Here is a 13708-nt window from a genome sequence, read left to right on the forward strand (position 1 = left end):
AGGTAGACATGAGTTTTGTAAAGAAACATTATATATATGCACAAAACCCCACATGGTCACTTTATAAACAATATTCACAAAACCATAACCCTCTTGAAACAAATTACACAAATAACAGCTTCAAAAAATGCCGTTCATAGTGCTTCAAATGCTCCCGTGCTTGATTTGTTATGCCCTGAAGTTAAGGAGTGTTGTGTGATGAGGAAGATCATTTTCAAGGCTTTCTGTACAACATATTCGTCACATGTGTGGTGCGGTTAAAAATGAAGTTATAGACACTTCAGAGCCAAAATTACCCTTTGATGATTCCACTTATCAGCAAGAAAGGCATAAAATTGTGTCTTACAGTATTGTAAACTGGCTAGATAGTGGCTGAATGCAGATGATAGCTGCTATGAATTAGCTACTGCTAATATGATGATATGTGCACCGTTGCTCAGGTTGCCTACATGAAACCCTCAACATTATGACGGCATGTTTCAAAGATTTTGAGTCCCTGAAATACAACAGTGATGAATTGGCTCTCAGTTAGTTCTCTGTGAGAAAAACACCTGGTCAAATGTGGACCCTGCAGTTCTTGGCAGTGCTTCTTTCAGTCGGCTGTAGTCCTCCTTTGAAGTATGCTTGTCACACTCACTGAGCAGCCCTAAGAGTCCCAGCACCTGCTAACTACTGCGACGCCCACGTGTCACTGCTGTGCTCTGGCGTTGCTGCAGCCTGTACCCCAGAGCACTGCCAAGATTCAGAGTTTGAGGGTAAAACATTCAGACTGGTCAGGACTTCCTGGGCTGTCTTTCCCAGCATACCTTGCATGTCACAGACAAAGCGGTAGACGTAGCGTTTTCCTGCTGTCTTGTGGATGATGTTTTTGTGGTAGTAGTAACGCAGGCCACGACTTAGCTTCTCGTAGTTCATCTTGGGTTTGTTCTTGCATTGGCCCCAACGCTTTGCAACCTGTGTGATGAAAAAGTAAATAAAAAGATTAATTAACTCCTAAATACTAATAAAAGCAATTAAAAACACCCTCCATGAATAATAAAAGTTCTCAGATCCTGTACTAGAACTAAAGTGCAAATAAAACCATTGATTGAAAACTACATTTGTATTTAACAATTAAGATATTCATATACTGCTTGGTTTACACGATGGTTCTCAAAAGATGTCAAAGGGGGTAAAACGTATAAGTCAACACGGATTTTAAGCCTCATCTCAGCTGTACTCTAGTGTTCTGACTTATCGACTAGTTGTGGCATTGTACAGATGGACTCCTGAACCCAACCACACTCAGCAGCGTGTGTGGTCAGAGGTTGAAAACTTTGGACTACAGAAAGAAGAAAAGCACTTCTGTTCAGCTTTATGCCAAGTTTCTTTTTAAAATGACTGGAATCTTGTCTTTCTGCCTTCATTACAGACATTACAACACAGGCAGTCATTTTCATAACACCTTTTTTTTTCTTATTTAAGATAGTGGAGAAAAAATACTGGGAGTGTTATTTTAAGCTAACCAATGTGAGAAGTGTAGAAAGACAATCTGTCTGAGGTGAAACTACTAAAAAAAAAAAAACACTACACTACGACAAGCCTTACCTCTGTAGGGTCCGACATCTTGAACTCCCATCCGTCTCCTGTCCAGGATATGAAGGTCCGGCAGGTGGAGTCTAAAAGCAACTGGAGTAAAAACTGCCACAGCTGGATTGGACCAGAACCTGAATGAATGGGTGAATAAATAAAAACATAATCTGATAAATTAGGGATACAGGACAGCTGGAATTATGCTTCCCACCACTCCAGTAAACATGTATTCAAGTATTTTTCTAACCACCCTGTTATGATTAAGTGTCGCTTTAGAAGAGATGAAAGATGCTGACCTGGATATGCTGACATTCCCGTCATAGGGCCCTCCCTCTCTGGTCTCTGTGGGTGTGGGTTTTTGCGTTTGACCACACGGGGGCAGTACTGCTCTGAAGATTGAGGATTGAGGTTTACAGTGCAGCTGGTAGAAGTTGGGTGTGGTATAGGGGCACTGAAGCTGGAGGAGGTGTAATCAGGCCAGAAAGCAGAGGACTGCCTCTGAGCGTTGGAGTCGTAGAGTTCACCTGAGTGACACGAGAAGCTCTGAGTCGTCTCACCTGAAAACGAGACAGGAATTAGACACTGAAGTGAAACTTTCAGGTCACTTACAAAAGCTTTTTCTGTACGCAAAGGTTAAATGTCTTACTTTGTAATGTGTTTGATCCTTTTGTGGCAACAAAGGGGCTGCTGCTGCCTTCGATGGCTGGGCTAAATTGTCCATTCTGTGGCATCAAGTTCTGATACGTCTGTGGAGACTCCTGGTATCCAGTCTGAGGCTGGTCGACTGTCACCCCATCTGTTTATCAAAGAAGACAGTTAATCACAAAAATCAAGCCAATAAAAGGTTTAGTCTTGTATTTCATGATTGTTTCAAGGTGATGGTCCAGTAAGGCTCACCATGTGGGTATGAGGCCCACCAGTTGAACTCCTGGTACGATTCAAGGCTGACAAGAGCTGTGTCGTTAGCGCCAACTGGGGAAAAAATATGGGATTTCATTAAAAAACATCAACATATGAGTCAAAGTACAATCCCCAACAGTTTCTTTTCCTGTCTTGAGTTTTTACCTTTAGTGTCGTATAGCTGAGAGACTTTTGGTGGCTCTGTGTAGCTGCTTTCCGTGATGTACTGCGGCCCAGGTGCTTTACTGTCTAACAGAAAAGACAGGTCTTCACCAGGGTAGTCTGGAGGTTAAGCAAAGCACACACAGATGGAGTCAGTTAATGATGATGAAGGCAGGGAAAAGGCATATTTCATGCCCAGAAAGAAGTGCAGTGGAAATTTTCTATTGCAAATACTTTTAATCAAGGCAAAACACTGATTTTTTTTATGGTCTGTAATCGACTTATACTGAAATCAACATAGTGAGAACAAGGGTCAGGTCTAGGGTAGCAAATGTCTGACAGTTTGTACTCCAGTCTGTTTTTCTAACATCTTAAAGCATGAATGCATGGCTTTTTGATGTATTAGGAGTTACAGATGTTGAGCACACTGTAGCTTCTTACTTTGCAGAAAAATACTAAAGGCTGCTTAAATTTCGAGTATAAATCTTTATGGTATGATCGTTTGGGTGAAACGTTAAATTACAGCTCAGTAAATCTCAGAGGTAAAATGGATTTAGTTTTTTTTTTTCTTTATCTCCAGTAAGAATGTTGACACAATAAAAAGACATTTGTTGACTGTCGAATCAGCACCAGGCACTCAAGCCCATGCACCCCAGCTCAATGGATGGAGGAAACAAGTGAGGGAGGGGGAGGAAGAGCAGAGGAAACACCAGTGGAGGGAGTGTGACAGAGTAGTGATGGAGGGATGGGGAGGAAAGGGAGGAGGGGGGGCTCTAAATCTGTTGGAGGAGGAAGTCTGGAGGAAAGGATTAGGGAAGAGGCAGAGTAAAAGGGTGGTCAGGTTAAAGACACTCCCTACTGTCTTTGCCTACCTCAGCCCATTCAAGCGTTATTCACACACACAAAGCAACCCCACATTATCCTGGTGCAGCCTCTGAGTTAGAGCTAGAGCCACCCCAACCCCGGATGTCAAGGTCTCATTGAGAAAACTGTGACAGATGTGATGATACAGTCCGTGCAAATATTTCCTCTGTCCTTCAGCTGCTCAGGTTCAGAGGAAACTGATCATGCAAACATTCAAAGAAGTTAAAAAAAAAAAAAAAAAAAAAAAAAAAAGTTTTGCAAAGCCATGCACCAGTCAGAAGTCATGATGTTCAACTTGTGATGGACAAAACAAAAGTCAAGTGATTCTCTTAACTCACCATATGATGCAAAGTCAAAGCCAGCTGGCACTTCCTGTGTTCTGAAGTCTTCTGTGTAATATCCAGTCGGGCAAACCTCCATCTGTGTTGAAAGAGTTTTGGTTAGAGCTTTCATCATTATTGCAACTTTTATTGTAGATCAACATCTAAAGGCAGAAGTAAACTGAACTATCTTCCCTTCTATCATTAAGTCAACAAATGCAGGAATATAAAGCATACTTTTTAAGCTTTTAAATAAAAATAATGAACAAAAGTGAGTTGTGAAATTGTCAATTTATTCCTTATTAAGGGGGAAATTAAGATATACTGAACACTTTTTATGTAGAGTGGATAAAGTGTCTTCTTGTGGCAACAAACAAATGGATAAATAGAATTCAAGTGAAAACCTACCTTTATTTTCGAGTCTTTGCTTTCCAAGGTTCTGTCTCCTGTTTTGATTAAAGTATCCCAGTACATCTCCTTGCTTCCCTCTTTTTACAGCGTCTTCTTCCTCTCCAACACACAAAAATCCGCGATGTTTACCTCAAAACAACAAAACCGAGTGTGGTCAGTGGTCAGTCTGCGGCCGGAATGGTCCCGTTATAAACACAGGGAGGAGGTGGGAGGGGCGCGTGCCCCGCTCTGCGTCGTGACCGACCAGGTTTGTTTAAAAGAACGTGACGTCAGACGTTCCCCTCCCGCCTCTGCAGCAACAGAGCCGGAGTCATTCATGAAAGAATCCTCCGGTGAAATATCACGACGACGTCTCAACGGTTTGTTGCTTCAAGCAATCTAAAGTTTAGTTTTAAAAACTAAAAGTTGCACAAAATCATCGCGAAATCACTGCTTCAAAGCTACTAAACTTTCTAGCTTAGGTAAAATAGATAAATCGGGGCCACTTTAGTGAGTAGTAGCCTATGTTGCCTATGTATTGGACTCCATTTCTAACTGTATTGTCTCTGTACAAGATCAACAAACACTAAATATCAAACCTTAAAGGGAGTTTAAAATAGGTTAAAAATAAAATAAAATTAAATAAAAACACTTCTCACACCCAATACAAAAATGTAAGTTATATAGTGCATTGTAAAAAAAAAGACATTAAGAAAAAATGTGCAGTATAGGGGGTTTCAAACCTAGACTACAGTGGATAAGGAATAATTAAAATTAGACATTAAAGTAGGCTTATCCACTACAAAATAATAGTTATAGTAGTCTGCTTGACTGTCCTGACAGTATGGTAACTTAACATTAAATAGGAAACCTCGTAAAGAATTTACTGTATTATACTCTTATTGAAATAAAAAAAGCCTACTGCCCCATAGTAGCCTACAAATTATGAATATAAGAACAGGCAGTTTCACTTAACTATGACCTGAACTAGAAACTATGAGATTAAGCATCTTTGTTCTGAGCAGAATCATTTCAAAATATCAATGAAAATATTGTCCTTTCTCTAATAAAAAATGTGTTTTTGTTTTTGAGGTAGGATGCTACACATGTCCCATCAAGTCATTTCATTTCGCAATAGGAGTCTGCTGAACAACAAACTGAAAAAGCTAATCGTAGAATAATAAAAATATGTTTTAATATCAAAATCGTTTCTCTAAGAAAACACAGCAAACACTGGACTATACAAGAGATTTTTAGACGTCTTTTTCCTTTCGCGAATCCACAGTTAATTCACAGTAATTAAATGATTGTTGGTTGCAGCACTTAAAACAGTGCTGCACAGGACATCGAGGCGAATGAAACCAGCATGTAATACAAGGTATCAGCTAAAATAGGCCTACATCATTATTTTCGAAAGATTTTTAATACCATTAAAAAAAAAAACTCAGAGGACATTGACTTTTTTCAAACGAGGCAAATCACTTTGAACTATCCCAATCTTTTTTTTATTTCGCTCACAAGTTTATATGAGCTGATTGTGGCGGGACTAAATAACTGACCACAGCCTGGGTGGGGTCGTGGGGATGGAGTGAAGTTATTTTTTTTAAATCATAGCAGTTGGCTTCTAATGAGGTGGGAGGAAGAAAAAAAAATCTCAGTATCTTTAGAGGCCATTCGACAAAACAATAGCCCGTAAACACACACACACACATCAAGACACACACAAGTGCTTGCTGAAGAAAGTCTGAAATCACGGCATGAGTGGCTGCAGCAGATAAGGCTGAGCCCAGGGCCTTGTATAAACAAACATCTATTCTCCTCCGACACACACACACGAATACACTCTCGAAGAGCCAGCTCCATCTGGAAAAGTGAGACTGGGTGAAATCGTGCGTGTCCGTGGGAGACGGGAGTCGTGATTGGGAACCCCGCCTCAAGACAAGGACACAATCGGGATAAAGTTACACAACACGAAGTGATTAACGACTGTCTGCAGCCAACTATCATGAACCACGCAGGACCAGAACCACAGACAGGGTGACCTTTACAGACCAACTATACATAGGCCGACCAAGGGGTGACCTGCTTCAATCACAAATTAAGCAGCAGAGAAAACAGACATGTCTATTATAAACAAATAGTAGATTTATTCAAGGAAAATCAGGCCAATCAATAGGTTATTTCAACCTCTTAAGTAAAAAAAACTGCAAGTACAACAAATGCAGCTGCAGCATGTGTTGCATCATGCTATCACACTCTGTGTCTATTCAAGAAGACATGTTTAAGAAACGACTCAACAGATGAAAGACGTGTAGTATACCTATCACAACAAGAATACAGCTAACATGAACCTGTGAATAATAAGAGACAGTCCCACAGGTCAATCTAATGAAGTTAGTCCCATCTGCATGAGCTCCAAGGAAAAGTAAAATATGACTCAGCATTACTAAAAGTGCACATTTCCAATTGTTTAAATAAAAAGAAATCAACCTTTTGACATTTTAAGAAAAATGTATAATAATTTTGGTGAATTAGTTAACTAGTTGGTTGATAACTCTACTAATTCTTGCACAAAAAGGCAGTTAAAATTGTAATAAAAACAGAAATTGAAAGTTCACAAATCTGTTTAATCCTTAATTTTGCTAAAATGTGAAGACAAATTTCTGGAGTTTTGGAGAGTACAACTGCTGCTCAACTGTTAAAGGTGTTTTGTTTTTAATGTTTTGGGGTGACAAACCAGGACTGCATGCAGTTTAGCACCCAAGTTCTCTTCCTACAGAGTCATGCTGGAGTAAAACCATGAATACAGTGCCTGCTGAAATACGCTACCCTGTAAAAGGTGGTGTCAGGATCTTGCTTTAAAATCTTGATATATTGTTCAGCATGTCTTCCTAAATGTGTAAGCTACATTTGAGCACTGATGCATAATCATACCATATACCATACCATGTGTGCTGCAGGCCAAGTGATCCCTCAACTTCTTTGAACAGATAAACAGAGGTGTCCATGATTCCCAGAAACATTAAGTGTTGAACAGTCAGACCGAGGGAGAGTTGTCCAGTTTGTGTCAATCTAGCTTGGAACAGGATTCACCATTATATCTGGACCTGGTTTAACTATAGTCCTCCCTTCACCGGGTGCAGTTTTAACCAGTACTTTGGGAGTCACAAACTGTGTTCACAGGCTAATGTTGATTCCATGCAGTGATTTCCACTGCAGCGCAACATTCGTTTTCAATGCAGTGTTATGATAACAGCCATCATGTATTGGGCTTGTCCTTCTATACAGAGGTTTTCTGTAAAAATAATTTTACACTTACAACTTTTACAGTGTTTTGTTGTACCCATCCCAACTTTGTTGCTACATCAAATTTTCAAAGTCAGTGTATTTTACAGAAAATTATTTTAGATATTAACATCTGTTATGTTACATTCTCACTATTTAGAGATAAATATAGAGTTGGAATGGCTTGCAACCTTAAAATTTAGCTTTCATCAACATTTTGCATTAAATTCCTTCCTACAGAACCACCTTTGGTTGGTATGACACAAGATAGACCTCCTTGGGACGGATCATTTGTGTGTTTATGTAAAGGATCTTCAGTTTAAGGACAAATTCTTTGGATTCGAGTAACTCAAGCTTTTTGGGGTCATCTTTAGGCAGTGCATCACACCCTTCAAAAAGTTAAACAAACAGAATATTTAACATGTTACATACAAATTCCATTCAAAGAAACAATCGCAATCCAACCCCTGTGGTTGCAAAGTTGGATAAACCACGTTTTTAAACAGAAAACTATGTAAAGCTAAATATTGTACTGCTAAATATTACATTATTGAACATTTTCCATTTTTGTAAACTCCTAAATAAAACAGCCAATGTTACCAGATTGTCTCTGAAAGGTTTTCTACTTTGATTAGAACCAAAACCCACAAAAACAAGTGTGCTTTTTTGTCTTCCCTCTGACCAGTAAGGCATAAAGTGTCGGTTTCATGAGAAACAGTTTCAGAGCTTACGAGTGACTTCCCAATTTAGTGTGTGCGTGCGTGTGTGTGTGCGTGTGTGTGTGTGTGTGTGTGTGTGTGTGTGTGTGTGTGTGTGTGTGTGTGTGTGTGTGTGTGTGTGTGTGTGTAAGAGAGAGAGAGAGAGAGAGAGAGAGAGCGAGAGAGCGAGAGAGCGAGAGCGAGAGAGGGGAAAAAAACTTTCCATCCGGTTATGGTCTGTGAGCAAAAAAATTGTAGCTGCAATGGTTTGCGCCATAGAGCTGATGCACCCCTGCATGCATTGAAGTGAGGTTTGAAGGCTCAATTAGCTGCAACTTTTACCAAAACGACTCAATGACAAAGAGCGCGAGGCTGCTGCAATGGACTGTACGATAAAGGTAAGTGTTTGAACCGTTTTTAAAGCTGCTACCTGCGGAGAAAATGAAACGACAGGCAGCCACCCACACCAACAACACAAACTGCTGCTGAGTGAGAGAGTCGAGGCGGTGATGCGAGCTCCCCACTCTTTCCTTCTTGTACAAAATTTCCTCTTCCTTCCCGTTCGTGGTTGTATGTCGGCTCTATAATAACACAACTAACCGCTACATCTTTACAGTCAGATAAAAACACTAATTGGTGGCCGGTTGCACGCGCCAAAGACGATTTCCAAACGCGCACGGTTCGTTTTTAACAAGATTGCTGCTTTTATTCGAGCCAGACATCTAGAATAAAAAAAAAACACAGCGAAAGCTCAGCTGATCAACATTACCAAACGACTGTCTGTTTTATAAACGGGGAAAAAAGTAAATGAAGAGACGCGGGACTTTATTTGTGCGCACACGGCAGGTGTCTCCGAAGGCGCCATGGATCAACTTGGACAGTTTGAGCCTGTTTTTAAACAGCAGGAGGATCAATTCACACCATAACTGGTATTTAAAATTTCATATTTTTACAATAATATCTCCTTTATCTACTGAGGATAAAATCTGCGCTTTATTTCTTCGAGTTTTCTATTTTCTTAGAAATGAAGAAGAAAAGGCAGTACGTCTTTAATTTAGATTAAAAGTGACTTTGGGCGGATGTAACGCTGAAAACCAATCAGTAAACAAGAAACAGTTTATGTGACATATCGAGTGATTTACACCATGAAAATGCACTTAAAACTGTATTAGTTTTAAGCTTTGTTTTAGGTAACGGATGTCTGCTTTGCACCATGGGCGTGTAGGCTTTAATCACCAATTGAGCTGGAAAAAGGCCTTGAAACCGGTCCAAACACCCCACCTACTTTAGGTGCATTATTGCTACTGACGTATAAATCTTTTAAACAACGATTCATTACAATATTTTTGGTTATTGAACCAGTATGTCGCATTGGTTTGTCCAACTGTCAAACAAAAAAAAATATTGCGCATCCGACGAAAAAGAAAAGAAACAGTTTGATTCTTCGTTTTTTTTATTGTTTCGTTATGATTACCCCATATGGAAACTCATTCTGAACTCTAAAATCACTGGAGTTGTATTGTTTTACTTGTGACATTAGAAGAGAAGTGAGTAACTAAAGTGCATGGAAAGTGGACATCCTGAAACTTAACTGAAGCTGGTGAATTCAGCCCCCTTAAGAATTCAATTTCGTGTTTTTTGCTGTTTTACTGCTCCCCTATGATAAAACATCATCATTATTATTATTCAGATGATTATTCTCTTGTTCTGTGTGGCAGCAGATTGTGTGTTTGAGGTTATTTTAAGTCTAATTTATAGCTGCAAACAGGAGCAGCGCTTGTCAGGTGTCGTTATCTGAACTCTGCAGGCTTCCTGTCTCAGACCTCAGACTTTCCGCACAAATTTCCGCTCCCTAGCTTGAAAAAAATATCGAAAAGGCAACAAAGCTCCTCCAGAAAGAAACGCAGTGGACACACTGTGTCCTTGCATTGTTGTTGCACATGCGTGTCCGCTCACACAGGCTGGGAGGTGCACGAGACCCGGGCCCTGCTCTCAGTTTGCGGCCTGCAGAGGCCCGCGCGCTGCCAAGGCCCCGCGAGCTGCGAAAAACCGCATCGGTGTTTGTGCAGCAGAAAGCGCAGCTGCTCAGGCCTTTGCAAAATCAGCTTAACTTTTACTTCTGCTTTATGCCACTTGCTTCAGACATGGCGAGAGCACAGAGGCTTTGCACAACTCGATCTCTGGCCTGATACTGTGGACTGGGTGTGTGTTTGGAGCAGATTAATCCTCCCATGGCTTCAACAGAAGACATGATTACTGCAATATTTAATAGTATGTGTCAGACATTTGTGGAGCAATCATTTCAAAAACATTACATTAAAAAACACGATAATCCGGTTTGTTATTCAATTTAGTAGTCTAATTTTAGTTGACAAAATATAAAAAATATCCTGAACAAAATTAATATTTCCCCCACAGGAGGTTGATGGTGCAGAAATATCTCAACATTAGCTTCATAGGGAGTAGATTGAAAATCAAATTCAGTTGAAGTGAAGCACCTACTGCCATCAAATTCAACAGTCTTCAGATTTGTATCTAATAAGTGGTGCAAGCATCAAAGCTAAAGCGTACCACATCCGATCCGCGGTTATAGTTTATTGCAAACCCCTCTTGGCGTGTGACCCCTTTAAACAAGGCAGAAATCCCACAGGTTGCAACATCACCGTTGGTTTACTTATACACTCCCTACAGGCCCAGATATATGGGGTTACCTATTTATTCACAGGAAATAAAGTGAATAAATATTTTTTATGCAAAAAAAGCAGATACAGTTTTGGGCATGGTCAGCTGTGGAGCTAAGTATGAGACCACCACAAGCAATGAGTAGACATACTTAGTTTGAGTCTGATGAGATTAGATTGTTACTGTATCCTTACAAGAGAACTAAACCTACCCCATGTTATAGTGGCAATAAAAGCAAACAACTGATCATGCTGCATTAATTTTGGCCAAGTTTGGCCACCGGTTTAAGCAAATTCAACCCGAGGCATCAGCCTGGTTAAATGCCATAAAATAAGTCTTGGGTGCCTTCCTAGATCCTAGATTTGGATCCAGAAATAGACCAGAATAGACTGTTAAATGTAACTTGTTTCACTGTAAAAATATGATGTAACGGCTGCCTCAAATGTTATGTTCGGTCAAAAAATACATTTTTTTTTTGTTCTAACACCAACAGAAGTTATCTTGATTTGACAAGATGTGTTGTGTCCACCCTGTTTTTTTTATTTAGACTTGTTAACTCAACCTCTTCAGGTAGTTGTTTGAAATGATCACTCTATTTCAACTCAACTAAAGGTTTCAGTTTTGTTTTTGTTTATATTAATTATATTTCTAAGTTACCTTAACTTCTTCAGGTTGTTGTTTGACATTATAAATTAATTTCCCAGACAAGCGGTCTGTATCACGGGGTCCAAAAGTCAGGTTTGAGCCATAGGGCATAGACACCTGCTCCTTAACATAGAAGGTAGACAACACATCACAACATTTGGCTCAGACAGTCTGAAATCAGCTGTAAAGCAGTACATTATGTGGTTGGCTTTCATATCCATAGCTTACCCTCCTTACTTATGGTTAAAAAATGTAATTCTCAAAGGCATTCTGGGTATTAACTTGAAGGTTACAGCTTCACAAAACAGTTTGAGGCTCATATCCACTGCGTTCCCATTGCACAATGACTTTTAGATCTTTTTTGACAATAACTTTTAGATCACAACTCTCAAAAGCATGCTGGGTAATAACTTTTAAATCCCATGCCCACCTGAATTCCTACACTGTCAAGTAGATATGCATGAGACGATGCCAACTTATTATTGAGAAATATCACAACAACTTCTGTAATTTTTTGTCATATTGACAAAGAATAATATGCTAGAGTAACAAATATGCAAAATCACATTTTACAGTGAAGAACAGAAGCCTTCAACAGAGTACAACAAAGAAGGGGAGGGGGTCTGGTAGCAGCTTGTGTCAATTTGTGTAGATGTATCACAGAACAGCAGCACTTTGTTAAATCCACTTCTTTACATCTGAGAGTAAATGACACACCAATCTCAAACTCCCTGTCGTTTTCAGCTTTCTAAATGGGAGGAATTTCTACTTTTGTCATTTTTAGCAGTGAATGAAGAGTGTTTGGGCACTAGCTAGCTGGCAGGAAGAATTATCTGGACATTTTAAGGATTAAATGAGTAATTGATTGATCATAAAATGGGCTGAACAACTAGTCATGCTGAGAACAGTAAAGAAATATTTTAGCTAACAGATGATTTAAAACTAGTTCAAGCAATGTTGCTGTACAACTTTCATTAAATTTGGAATCAAATCGAACAGTTTTCATCATCCAAAATTATTCAATATTCCTGGTATCAAAAACGAGAGCCTTTTATCTCTACTATCTCTACTACCAACACTCCCACAATGCCTGATTCATAGTCCAACTAGCATCTTGTATGTAACTAGAAAGTGAGGATAATGCTTTAAAGAGGTGGGGAAATATTAGAGCTTAAGCCATTAAAGTGCATCACAGAATAAGAAATCCTCATCAAAAGTACTGTTCTGGATGAACATTTAGCATTCTTATAAGTAACTGTTAATATCATAGAAATAAAAATATAAGAAGTATAAAGAAGTTTGTGTTGAAACTAGTCGGTGATCACACTGAGTTCTTGGTTCTTTGGGTAAGGCTGAATGATGCAACCTGCAAAAGCTGCTGACATAAAGCCAAGTCAAAACTTTCCGTTCAGGACTTCATGTTCGTGCTCTCGCAGAAAGAGAGAAAAAAAAAGTGTTTACTGCGAATTCGAGCCAAACCGGTGTAAGTTTTAGGCCATCGAGGCACAAGGTAGCATCAGCCTGAAGAAGGTCATGTTTTCAAACGTGTTGTTTTGTGTCACTGAGTAACAGGCTGAAACACATTGAACAGGAAGTCAGTTGTGGCATTAGCGGTCAGGCCACATTTGAGTTTATTTGTATCAGTGTGCAGAGGAGAGAGAGCTAGAGAGAGGGGGGAAGATGAAGAAAAAGCAGGAGTGTGTGTTTGTGGTTGTGAAAACATGAGCCTGTCACTTAATGTTCTGTGCTGAAATATGAGTGTGGCGAGTGCCTGTGAGTCATGACAACTTCAACAGCTTTAGTGTTATGCTGCTTTAAATGTTAAAATCAACTTTGACCACCCCAAAAACTACTCACTGTGATTGGGCTCATGAGAGGAGAGTAAATCAGGCTGTTGACAGCCACTTGTTTCACTTCTGCACAGAGAGAAAGGCCTCTGAAGGCGCCGTGCGTGAGAGAGGAGACTGGGGGAAAGAGGACAAGACAACAGAAGTGACAAAACACTCATCAGCTGAAGACAAGCAGCAGGGCAGGATCATTAAAAGGCCTGTGAAACACTTCAGTTGAAAAGCACTCAACTTACAACACCTGGGTTTTGAGTTTGCAAGAAAATGTAGCTTTCAGTTACCTAAATATATTTTAGAAAATATTTTCATGCCAGCTTAAAGCTCCTCTGAGAGCTTTAATGAA

General features: G+C 39.7%; 2 protein-coding genes across 7 annotated transcripts in view; one reads left to right on the top strand and one right to left on the bottom strand.

Annotated features, from left to right (window-relative positions):
* On the bottom strand, positions 1-13421 carry etsrp (ETS1-related protein). 2 transcript variants are annotated; one of them, XM_074684134.1, is made up of 9 exons: positions 13376-13421; positions 4227-4358; positions 3837-3918; positions 2638-2754; positions 2470-2544; positions 2219-2368; positions 1869-2129; positions 1588-1706; positions 1-954 (listed from the first exon to the last, which is right to left on the bottom strand). In XM_074684134.1, the coding sequence occupies exons 2-9, from the start codon at positions 4290-4292 to the stop codon at positions 670-672; spliced, it is 1155 nt and encodes a 384-aa protein (XP_074540235.1). In that variant the 5' UTR covers positions 4293-4358; positions 13376-13421; the 3' UTR covers positions 1-669. The 2 variants fall into 2 exon arrangements, with proteins under 2 accessions (XP_074540235.1, XP_074540236.1); XM_074684135.1 differs by lacking the exon at positions 13376-13421 and having other exon boundaries at positions 2638-2721; positions 4227-4407.
* Positions 8444-13708, top strand: part of fli1rs (Fli-1 proto-oncogene, ETS transcription factor-related sequence) — a 23691-nt gene continuing 18426 nt past the window's right edge. For 4 of the 5 annotated variants that reach the window (XM_074684130.1, XM_074684133.1, XM_074684129.1 and 1 more), the window contains exon 1: positions 8444-8589. In XM_074684130.1, the coding sequence (XP_074540231.1) occupies positions 8572-8589 (18 nt within the window). In that variant the 5' untranslated portion in view covers positions 8444-8571. Of the gene's footprint in view, positions 8590-8750; positions 9121-13708 lie in introns of those variants that run through there. The other variant, XM_074684131.1, reaches the window with a different exon arrangement.

Source organism: Halichoeres trimaculatus, unplaced genomic scaffold (assembly GCF_033239565.1).
Source record: "Halichoeres trimaculatus isolate MK-OKI-2021-1 unplaced genomic scaffold, fHalTri1.1 fHalTri1_scaffold_12, whole genome shotgun sequence".
In the NCBI taxonomy this organism is placed as follows: domain Eukaryota; kingdom Metazoa; phylum Chordata; class Actinopteri; order Labriformes; family Labridae; genus Halichoeres; species Halichoeres trimaculatus.